Below are 12,222 nucleotides of genomic sequence, written 5' to 3' on the forward strand. Positions count from 1 at the left end.
GCAAGGAGTAGAAGCAACTTTAAGAGAAAACAGATTTTGCCACCCCAACAGTAGTAGATAAAATGGGAGATGAGGTCTGAAATCCTATCCCAAATGAATAAAAATAAAAAAAAATTATCTGAAAGGAGACTGAAGGGATTACCTAAATCCATCATCTTGTCCCAAAACACCAGAATTATTCCATTTCTGTTTGCTTTCCAGTGGTGGAGATTCCCAAAACTTTCAAAGCAATCTACTGTAGTCCATAGATTACATCAAAGTCAGTGAATAACACATAAGAAAAGTAAGCCTCTTAAGTTAAGATTTGCTACACGTTGGTATAAACCTCTCCTGGAAAGCTTATGGGGTCCACCAATCAATAAAAGATTAAAAGTTTTGCCTCTTTCTTCAGTTTATTTGTTCTTTTTCACAGATAAAATAGAACCTGTGCATTTTTTCACCTCCAAAATTTGCACCAGGAAATTTTAATCCTTAACATAAAAAATAAAATAAAATAAAATTTAGAAAACACCATACAACCCACTGGACAGAACAATAATATCTCAATTGTGTTCCACACAATATCATAACTTAACCTAGAATATGATAAAAGGGGAAAGCAGATATTCTCCTAATACTTAAGTTGCACTTTTCAAAAAAAAAAAAAACAACCCAACACATTAATTTAGCTTTATGCTGCATGAATTCAATTCTTTTTCATCTCAGAGACTACATCCTAACAGGCAGTTATTGTGTAGATGTTTCTTCTTCTATAAAAGAAACCACATAATAATTGTAGTATTTCAGAAAGGTAGTAAAGTAATGCATCCTTGGCATTTTAATGTTTAACCACAGGGAACTGCATGAAGTGTTACCATTCTGCAAGACACTTGATATCCTTGGATAACTGTTCAATAATTAGCATTTAGACCCAGTATCAATACTAAGAAGGAAATAAAATTCTAAGTAAAAAAAAAAGAGACAGATCACAATTACAGATCATAAAAGAGAGTAGGCGTGGCTTGGCTAACTGCAAAGGATTACATATTTCAGTTTTCTAAGGACTTCAGCTTGGGAGAACTGTAGATTGTCAGAGAGAGAGAGAGAGAGATGGCTAAAGCAGATATATATTCTCTAGAAAGAGTTTGTTTTCAGTAGAAGCAAACTGATCTACACAACTCCAAATTTTCAGAGGAAGTCATATACAAAAAAAACCAAAACCCAACAAAACAGTGAGAAGCTAAAATTTTTATAAGATGTTGGGGATTGCTGAGTTTTTTATAGCTTTAGTAGTATGTCTCCTGATTCTGCAGTTCCTAAAGCTGCAACGGATGCGTACCCAGCTTCCTCCAGGACCAGCTCCCCTACCCATCATCGGAAATTTGTGGCTGCTGGACTTCAAACTTCATCGAGAAACTCTCACTAAGGTATTTATTTATCTCTATGGTGGAAAATCAATCTGAATCTATTTTAACTTAAATTGTACATTGCATAGGAACAGTCTAAACTTGGAATTATTTTTTTTTAAACCTCAAGCTTGATTATCAGCTAATTTCAAAGAATCCAAGGACTCTGCATTATTAAAAAAATTTCTGAGTAATAAACACCATAATTGCTTTACTCCTTGTTATTTTCTTTCTCTTTTGGATACAGTAACATCTATGCATAACATTATCACAAGCACTGTGAATAGCATGATATTCCATTGACAGTTTCATTCTCTATTTCTGTGTTGATATCTAGCCTTGTAAACCACATCTAGTAGAACTTCCTTTGCCTGACCCCAATGTCCAGTCCACGAGTGGTCTGATCTCCATTAGTAGACCAAGTGTATACTCTAAACTGACTCTTTTTTTCTTATTTGTACAGCAAAAAGATTTATTGTCTGCAGTAAACAGATTATTACTAAAACAAAGCAGGAAAATTTGACTGCCGTTAATGTTCACAGCATGATTCCTTTATAAACCAATTAAAACTATTTTTAAAAAAGTAAGGAACTTGCTTCAAACTATTTTAAGGAAAAATACAAGCATGATCTGAGGAAAGACAATAGAAAAAAATTTAAAATCACATAGCAGCTATAGGAAAGAATGCAAAAACATTTCTTTGCTTTCTTCAGAAGTTAGAGGCAAGAAAATACAATAATTGTGGTTCATTAATAAAATAAACAGAAAAGGTCTGGGATTTTGCCTGTATTCATTTGTTCTTTGATTCTGAGCTGACAGAGAAGCCCTCTGTTTCTCTTTCTGTGAAATTTTCAGAGGCAGTCTTCTGAGAGATGTCCTTAGTATCTATTCCATAAAGTACGATTATATTCTGTTCCCAAAGCACATCACAACAGAAGGCTAAATTTTTCTGAAATCTATAATTCAATTTGATGTCGGCAAACAGCTTCAGTTACAACTACAGAACTCTTAAAATTAGTATTTAAGTGTATGCATTCCCTGGTTTACATTTATTAATTTACTGTTATTAACTCTTCAGTTAACCAACATCTATGGAAATATCTACACATTGTGGATGGGACAGACACCTATGGTTGTACTAAATGGATACAAAGCAGTAAAAGATGGCATCGTCACCCATTCAGAGGAAATTTCAGGACGACCTCTCACTCCATTCTACAGGGATATGATGGGCGAGAAAGGTACAAGATTCTACAATACTGAAATATGAACAAGACACAAAGACAGACACTTTCCTATATGTACACACACATCCGTGAGTTACCGCTATACAAGTACATAACTGGGCTTACATAGCAAAAGGGTTCCATGCAGAGCTAGCGTATTAAGAAAAGCAAAAACCAAAAATTTCTCATCCTACAAAGGATACTACTGATGGTTTTTCTTCCCAATAGATTCAAAGGCACATTTGCCTAGAGGAGGTGCCCTTCAGTTTTATCACTTCTAAAACAGAAGACTGTTCACATAGGAGACATCTATAGACAAAGCTGTTCTGTCCTTACCAAAACCCGCTACCACTCAGTTTCCAGGGTCACATTTATAAGCAGCTATATAGCTGGGAGTTATAAAAACCTAAGTTAGAGACCAAAAGTCAGCATCTGAAATCACGGTATCTTCTTTGTTAGTGAAACATAACCTAATTTAAATTGAATTTTGCATCCTGCAGTGAAAGGATTTCCCTTCCCAGCAATAAAATAAACGCTTCTGTGTTCATCAGGTATTTTTTTGACAAGCGGGCACACCTGGAAGCAACAGAGACGCTTTGGCATGACAATTATTAGAAGCCTGGTACTTGGTAAGAACAATTTGGAGCATCAAATTCAAACAGAGGCCTGTCACCTTGTGGACATCTTTGCAAACACAAAAGGTAAATTCACTAGAAGAATAACACTTAGAGCTTTTTCTGAAATATAGTAGATTAGGGGAGTAAAAGTTTCACAATACATTTTTACAAGTAATATAGGTATTTTTCATATTAGTGGGACTTCTACTGGCTTCTTAATTGCATTCTTCACAAAAATGTTTTGTCTGCACAGTGGGCAATATAACATTGTTTTTTGAAATAAGAATAGTAAAAAATGTTTATCATCCACACGGTCTTGGGGACAGCTGGCAACAATTCTTACATTCAAGGAGTATAGAAAAGCCCTATGTTCTTCTCCATAAAATACACAGTTTGTGACCTGCTGCGAGTCATTCTAGGACAGCAGGCCTTTAGGATTTGGCAGAGAAAGAACCCCAACACAAGGAATGTATCATCCAGTTGTCCAACAAAACTTTTTATGGTTTGGATGAAATAGAAACCAATAGAATTTTAGCAAGATGCCAAAATAAAGCAATTAAATATAAATATTCTGAACAGCCAAATCCCTCACCCACACTGTGTTCCATACTGATGTGAAAACACAGAGAAGTTGCCCAAGGTGTCCCTCCAACTCTCCTTGCACTAGACACAGCAAAATGGCCCATCTCTCTTCTGAGAGCAACATATTCACAGATCCTTAAAATGTAAGAGATGAACAAACTCTGAGTTCCTGTAAAGCCCAAATCTTTACCTTCTATGCAATCCTTCCTCAATTTTAAACTCAATAATTGTATTTACTCTTTCCAAGAGGAACTACACGCATTGGACTGAAGTCAGAAATGCTTAATCCACCATTTTCCATAGTAGTATAATTCAAAGGTTGTCCTTGCCATTGAAATGTGTACTTAATTTAATTTTTTCTGGCTTTAACCCTTTTTAATGGGAGCTGTTTTCCACCCCATGATGTGAGTTTTGCCTTTTCAGTCTGTGGGGAGAAAAAAAAAAAAAATATATAGTTGAATTGTTAAGCTGTACTTGAAAACCAAAAGGAGACAAGTCATGTCAACGTGACTAAGAAATTAAAACTTTAAAATGTTTTTTTTCCTGTTTTTGGGGGGAGGATTGTTTGTTTTGTTTTTTAATTGTCAAACTTAAATATCTGCCTCCAGATTTGAAGGGATATGTTCTAATTAATTGCTTGTATTTTCACACAACCCAGACCACAAGTCAAAGAGAGGAAAAGAGATGTAATGTTTATCTGCTCAAAACCAATAATCACTATATTTTACAGGAGTAAAAAGCAGATTGAAAATAAAGATTCCCTGCACTTCCAATCCATACAGCTAATTTGTATTAAACTAGAGCTTACTTATGTGAAATTTATCTAAAAGTAGTCTGATCTACTATTATTTTTACCATTTTAAAAAAAGTCTTCCTCTTCCTCATTTTTCTCACTGTAGTCTATTCAGAAATATTCCTGGTACCTTCTATATTCACAGGCAAACCTTTCGACCCCCACACTTTCATTGTCCATGCTATTGCAAATATAATTTGTGCTGTTGTTTTTGGTCATCGCTTCTCCAGTGAGGATGAATCTTTCAGCAAGCTTATCAAAGCTGTTTATTTTGTGATCTACTTTCAAGCTACCATCTGGGGCAGGGTAAGAATCTAATTTTCTTATTCTTATTCCTTAAAGTGCATTTGCACTTCACAAGTCAAAACCAGCAAATTAAAGGTCAGTGACGATTATTCCCAAACATATCCATACCATTGTTCTGCGAGCCATTGTGCAGTAATAAATTAATACATACCTTGTATATGTCATTACTGCCTTACATTCCTTCTTCATGTCAGTAAATCACACATCCTAAAATTTAAATTCTAGATCACAACTGGTCTTCACATTTCCAAAATATATAATGTATTTCAAATGAGTAATCGTTTGCAGAGTACTGTATACGTAAGATTCTTATATCTTAAAATGAAAGCAACTTCTAAAATCTAATGTTCATTTAGTCTTGAGAATACATAAGTACAGTTAATAAGAACTAAGCCTTCAAAGTCCTATTCTTTTGAGAAGATATCTTGCTTCTCACGTAATTCATTTTACCACCAAGATCTGAGTTATTCTGAACTTCCTATAAGATACAGGTGACAATTTTATCACATCAATAATATTTTTACATCCTTGAAAGCCTAGCTGTTGCTTATGTTGTGCAGATTTTGGCACACTGGCATTCTATAACACTATCAGGTTCTGCAATACTTTCATACAGAGATGCCTTAAAAAAAAAACCATCAGAGTAAAAATCAAGGTTGAGAAAATCTGTTTGTGAGCCAGATTCAGCCCTCAATTACTCCAATTCACGCCTTTCCAGAAGCCCCTGTTGCATTATTAGGTATGCATCCAAAAAGCAAAACATAATCATTCTCCTGCTCTCCTGTGACCTGATATCCACTATTACATGATATTGACATTTTGGTCAGCTGATGTGGAAGAAGTTGTCTGCACTGGCCAATAGATTCCTAATCACAGGCCATAAATAAAACACTCTGTCAGTAGTCCTAGAGACTGAAGTCCATTCACAAAACATACACAATACAAAGAAATTAAAATAATTATATTTCCCCTCAACAAATACACATGCCAGTTTCTACTGGAGAAAAGCCTTCTAAGACTGAGAGGTCACATCAGCTTCTATACCTTTTCAGTCTTCAACCTATCTATTAAGGATAGAAAGTGTGGTTATTAAATATTGACAACTTGATCATAACAATTTAGACCAGACCACTGCATAGTACTAACAGCTCATCAACAAATATCAGACGAGTTTTCCTCAATGCCAGTTCACTTAGAGGGCAATGTAAAGGTTTCATAATCCCTCTCAGAAATGTAGAATAATTTACTTTGGAAGATACCTCTGCATGTCAGCTAATCCAACTCCATGTTCAAAGCAGGCCTAATTAGGTCAGGTTGTTTAGGGACTTGGCTGGTCAAGTCTTGAAGTCTCCAAGAACGGAGATTTCACACAGATTCTCTGGGAAGCCTGTTCCCAGTATTTAATCTCTCTCTGACTTGTGTCTATTGCCTCTCATCCTAAGTAGGAGCCATGTGTTGCAGTGATTTCACAGAGTTATCAGGAAATCAGAATTAGGTTCTCAATTTAAAAGAGCTCATGTTTCTTCCTTTCTGTTTAAAATCACAGATGTATGATGCTTTTCCACGGCTTATGCACTGTCTCCCAGGACCTCATCAGAAAGTGTTTGCATACAATGACTTCATGCACAATTTAGTCATGAAGGAGGTGCAAACTCATGAGAGACAGAATGTAAGTGATCCACAGGATCTCATTGACTTCTACCTAGCTCAAATAACAAAAGTAAGTACCTGTTTATCACACTATCCCCTCCTTGGTCTCCATGCCTGCTACAAATACTTGCTGTTCAAGTAACTGCTATGGAATTTTTTTATGCATACTTTATTTGTTTAGCACTGAAGATTTTTGTTTTGGCGGGCTGCTCACTTTTTTCTTCAAACAATGACATGTCTGAAATTATCCACTTCATAGTCTTCTGTGAATGTACCCTACAGACCAAAGATGACCCTACTTCTACGTTTAATAAAGAAAATATGGTTCAGACTGTGGTTGATCTTTTGCTGGGAGGGACAGAAACAACAAGTACCACCCTTCTGTGGGCACTACTCTATATGGTACAATACCCAGAAATACAAGGTGAGCAAAAGCATTATCAGAGAACTGCATTCAACATTACATCATAATGAACATCATTAAAGCTTAAGTATTAGCTCAATCACTTGCAATACATCAAAATAACCCTTAACAATGAATATGAACGGTGGTACATCAACAACTGAGATCTAGAAAATGAAAGTTTAAGAAGTGAAACAAACGTGCTTTCCCCACCAGTTCACTAAGAAGCAACGCTAGCAGAAATTAGTAGTAGCCACTGTTTTATCTCACTAGAAGGGGATGGCAAAGACAGAATAACAAGCTGAAGATATTTCATGCAACCTAGTCTCTTCCTAACCTTCAAAGTGGAAAAGCTTTAAAAAGATACAAATTAAACCTGTTATTTCAAATTTTAATCCTTTTTTTTTTTTTGAAACATAGAATTGTATTATCCTCATCACCAAGTGGGATGTGTCTTAAATGACAGATCACCTTGTGCTTTGGGGATATGCACTTTCTTGATCAACTGAAACCAACGCAGCAGTCAAACCACATGCCAACGCATTTCATAGCAACGTAATTTCTTTTTTTCCCAGTCCTAGACCATACTTGTACAGAAATCTGCTGGAAGAAAAGGGGGAAAAAGTTAAAATATTTTCATTTCTCTGCAGAAAAGGTTCAAAGAGAGATAGAGGCTGTTCTGGAACCCTCCCATATCATCAGCTATGAAGACCGTAAAAAACTGCCATATACAAATGCTGTAATTCACGAGGCTTTGCGGTACAGCAATGTTACTTCTGTTGGGGTCCCTCGACAATGCGTGAAGAATACAACTTTGCTGGGTTTTCACGTTAAAAAGGTACAGAGTATACCTCCATGTTTCTTAAAGCTTTGAGCTATTAGTATTTAGTATTTATATGACATTAGCTTCTACAGTTCCTAACTTTGCATGGAGAGCATGTGGTAGCATGTCGCAGACATGAAACAAAGCTGAGTGCTCTGAACCAGGGCTAAGTCTCCATTAGCAGAGGCAGAAGAAAGCTTTGGAAAAGGCTAACAGCACAAGTAGCAAACACAAGGAAAACTGAAGTCTTTCTTCCCACTAGTCAAATACAGATAATGTCTGGCCATCAAAGCAGAACATGTGTTTTAAGGAACAATGAAGAAATGAGGTTTAATGAATGTCAAGCCAGCTAACTTTCACACGTAAGGGAGCAGCCTGGAACAACCTATAGCCATCCCTAACAAAACAAACACACACACACACAAAAAACCCCCACACACTTAAGACGATGGCAGCTCAGTACAGTGAGAGATCCGACAGTCACATTGGCACAATATAAATGTCAAAAATATATTAAGCCTAAGATTGATGTGATGGAATTGAAAGACCCAGTGAAGAGTACAAAAAAACAAAAAGGAAGGTGTTATGATTAGTCTGGCAAGTATGTAAAACAATCCAAGCTCCACTCTAGCTTAGACATGAAGACACTTCAGTAATCCTGACAGAAGATAACTTAGACAAAGGCAAACACATAATATGTTATTACATAGAGAAGATACAAGGGTTTGTTATGCCTGGATGCACACAGGAAAAGACCGAGTTGAATCCAAACACTGGGCTGCAGGCACAGAATGGCATATTATCTATTAGAGAGAAGGGAAGTACAAAAAAAGAATCAGTCATACATGGAAAATATAATCTCTGCTTCTTCTTGCAGGGCACACTTGTATTGCCAAATCTGCACTCCGTAGTGTACGACTCTGAGCACTGGGCGACCCCTGGGAAGTTCAACCCAAATCATTTCCTTGATTTCGATGGCAACTTTGTGAACAAAGAGGCATTCTTACCTTTCTCAGCAGGTAATGCCCTAACATTTGAATATTCCTGTTCACTGTGTCTTGTGGCAAGACTAAAAACACTATTTCTAAATTCTAAAATTTTAAAAACATACTTTTATAAAAACGTATTTGACACAAATATTTAAAGTCAGGTGTTCTACTGTAAAAGCCACAAATACTGTCCTGCATTTTATATTTTTCATACATTCAAACAGAGTATGAGTATGTCTAAGAGACCTAATGCTATCTCCTTGGTGTATGTATGGTTCCTACTACAGTGGTATATGAGCTCCTTAGTCCCTAATGTATTAAATCCTGGTAACACCCTCAAATCAGAAAATCAATTTATTCTCACCTTATGAACAGGAAACCCAAAGACAAAAAGTAATATGATTTTTCAAAATATACAGAGAAAATCTGTGATAAAGCAGGAAAGCTAACCTCAGTCTCCCAAATCCTACGCTAATAGTCTAGCACAGGTTCTCTTGTATCTCCAGAAAACTAGCAAAATCCAGTCTTTTCAGTAGAATATTAGTAGGCAATAAAAAAAAAATTCCAGCTTTTCAAAAGCATATTATGATGTACAACTGTCCTGGTTTCAGCTGGGATAGAGTTAACTGTCTTCCTAGTAGCTGGTACAGTGCTATGTTTTGAGTTCAGTATGCTAAGAATGTTGATAACACTGATGTTTTCAGTTGTTGCTCAGTAGTGTTTAGACTAAAGTCAAGGATTTTTCAGCTTCTCATGCCCAGCCAGCGAGAAAGCTGGAGGGGCACAAGAAGTAGGCACAGGACACAGCCAGGGCACCTGACCCAAACTGGCCAACGGTGTATTCCATACCATGGGACGTCCCATCTAGTATAGGAACTGGGAAGGGGGGGGCGGGGGAATCGCCGCTCAGGGACTGGCTGGGTGTTGGTCAGCGGGTGGTGAGCAATTGCACTGCGTATCATTTGTACATTCCAATCCTTTCATTATTACTGTTGTCATTTTATTAGTGTTATCATTATCATTATTAGTTTCTTCTTTTCTGTTCTATTAAACCGTTCTTATCTCAACCCATGGGTTTTGCTTCTTTTCCTGATTTTCTCCCCCATCCCACTGGGTGGGGGGGAGTGAGTGAGCGGCTGCGTGGTGTTTAGTTGCTGGCTGGGGTTAAACCACGACAACAATTTACCTAATCTACAATGCAAAATGCAGTAATTCAAAGACATGGCGGGGGGGGGGGGGGGGGGGGGGAAGAGTGAAAAGCAGTATAAAACATAACTCAGAGAGCTTCATTAGACTACCACTTTCTCCAACAAACAGGTTATCAAAAAAAGCAGCACAAAACAGGAAGCTGGCATTATTTACTGAAAGTTAAAAATATAAAAAGTAAAAACACTGGGAAATAGCTGAGGTTTTTTTATGTTACTGTGACAGATTATACTATTATACAATTGTTGTAGACAAAAAGCAAATAGTAACATACAAAGCAGATTAAACATATGTCCTGGTTTCAGCTGGGATAGAGTTAACTGTCTTCCTAGTAGCTGGTATAGTGTTATGTTTTGGGTTCAGTATGCTAAGAATGTTGATAACACTGATGTTTTCAGTTGTTGCTAAGTAGTGTTTAGACTAAAGTCAAGGATTTTTCAGCTTCTCATGCCCAGCCAGCGAGAAAAGCTGGAGGGGCACAAGAAGTTGGCACAGGACACAGCCAGGGCACCTGACCCAAACTGGCCAACGGTGTATTCCATACCATGGGACGTCCCATCTAGTGTAGGAACTGGGAAGTGGGGGCAGGGAATCGCCGCTCAGGGACTGGCTGGGTGTCGGTCGGCGGGTGGTGAGCAATTGCACTGCACAACATTTGTACATTGCAATCCTTTCATTATTGCTGTTGTCGTTTTATTAGTGTTATCATTATTAGTTTCTTCTTTTCTGTTCTATTAAACCGTTCTTATCTCAACCCACGGGTTTTGCTTCTTTTCCCGATTTTCTCCCCCATCCCACTGGGTGGGGGGGAGTGAGTGAGCGGCTGCGTGGTGTTTAGTTGCTGGCTGGGGTTAAACCACGACAACATAGTAAATCCAGATTTTAAAACCATTTGCCCAAATTGCCTGCAAATCCTAAAATCATATTTGCAAAACAGGTACTTAGCATCTTGCCTCCTTTACTCACCAAACGTCTACTAGTTTACATGAATCAAGACAACTAATTTAGGCTACCATTTCAACCCAGGCACAGGAAGTTTTCTTTTTTAACTTGCTTTTGTTGTTTTCTGTTTATATAATCTCAGTATTTATATATCCTGAATATATATATATATATTTTTTTTTTAGTCTGGAATATATAGATATCCTGAAATATACTGTGAAAACAATATGCCAAAATGAGTCACTGAGTCTATACGTCACTGCACGTACCTGTGTTTCATTCCCTTAGCCTACAGATCTGATAGTGGACTACAAGGACCCAATATATAGCCTTCATAATTTCTGTTGCAGAAAGCCTGATTACACCCTTCTACTTAGCTTCAGAATCACATCCTGCAATGCTCCAGTCCTCCCTCCTCAACAACCAAAGATAAGACTCTGAAGTATATAAAGCCTTTTAAAATCTGGCTTAAGTGAGAAGCAATTCATGGTTCTCACAGAACAAGAAGCAAAAATGGAAAAGGAGAATCTCATAAATGCTCCAGGGGGAAAAAACCAAAACAAAACAAACCCAAAAAAACAAACCCAAAAACCCAAATTGAACAGTTGACAGAGAGATGTACAGTTTCTCAGTTAAATAAATGTTTTCCCCTCACCTCCAAAGGCATCTTCTGTCCTTACAGAAGGAAATAAGAAATAATTCTCTTACATTAACAGAATTTATAGAACTCAGTAGAATTTTGTTTGAAGTTCTTTTTCAGAACTTAACTTTATACAACTAACCCTTTTTCCCTTTCTTCTGCAGGGCACCGTGTATGTTTGGGGGAACAGATGGCACGAGTTGAACTGTTCATCATCTTTACCAACCTACTTCGGGCATTCACATTCCAGCTCCCTGAGGGAGTAAAGGAAATCAATTTGGAGTACATTTTGGGTGCAATACTGCAGCCACATCCATATAAACTCTGTGCTATTCCACGCTAGTCTGCAACATACTACAGTGCAGAGGGACTTCAACCAGTTGATAACTGCAGATACTTTAAAAACACATATCACTATCTCAATTGTATTCAAATGTAGGTAGCTCAGTATAGCAAATTAATATAGAGTGTTTTTATTTAGGAGGTCTGACCTCATATAGTTGAGCTTGTTGAAATTAAAATAAGCATACTTGCCAAAGCTCATATAGTCACATCTTAGGCATATAAAAGTATACAATAATATGTTACCAAAAAAAATGTATTTTCACACTCACAGTAGCAACGAATTAGATGTAGGATTTTAGAGAAGTGATCTGTATC

At 37.0% G+C, this 12,222-nt stretch overlaps 1 protein-coding gene across 1 annotated transcript; it reads left to right on the forward strand.

Annotated features, from left to right (window-relative positions):
- Window positions 1-1,235: 1,235 nt before the first annotated feature.
- On the forward strand, window positions 1,236-12,106 carry LOC128148890 (cytochrome P450 2J2-like). Its single transcript, XM_052803289.1, has 9 exons — window positions 1,236-1,406; window positions 2,464-2,626; window positions 3,163-3,312; window positions 4,749-4,909; window positions 6,456-6,629; window positions 6,842-6,983; window positions 7,613-7,800; window positions 8,663-8,804; window positions 11,727-12,106. The coding sequence occupies exons 1-9, from the start codon at window positions 1,236-1,238 to the stop codon at window positions 11,903-11,905; spliced, it is 1,470 nt and encodes a 489-aa protein (XP_052659249.1). The 3' UTR covers window positions 11,906-12,106.
- The last annotated feature ends 116 nt before the right edge of the window (window positions 12,107-12,222 follow it).

Source organism: Harpia harpyja, chromosome 12, assembly GCF_026419915.1.
Source record: "Harpia harpyja isolate bHarHar1 chromosome 12, bHarHar1 primary haplotype, whole genome shotgun sequence".
Taxonomy (NCBI): domain Eukaryota; kingdom Metazoa; phylum Chordata; class Aves; order Accipitriformes; family Accipitridae; genus Harpia; species Harpia harpyja.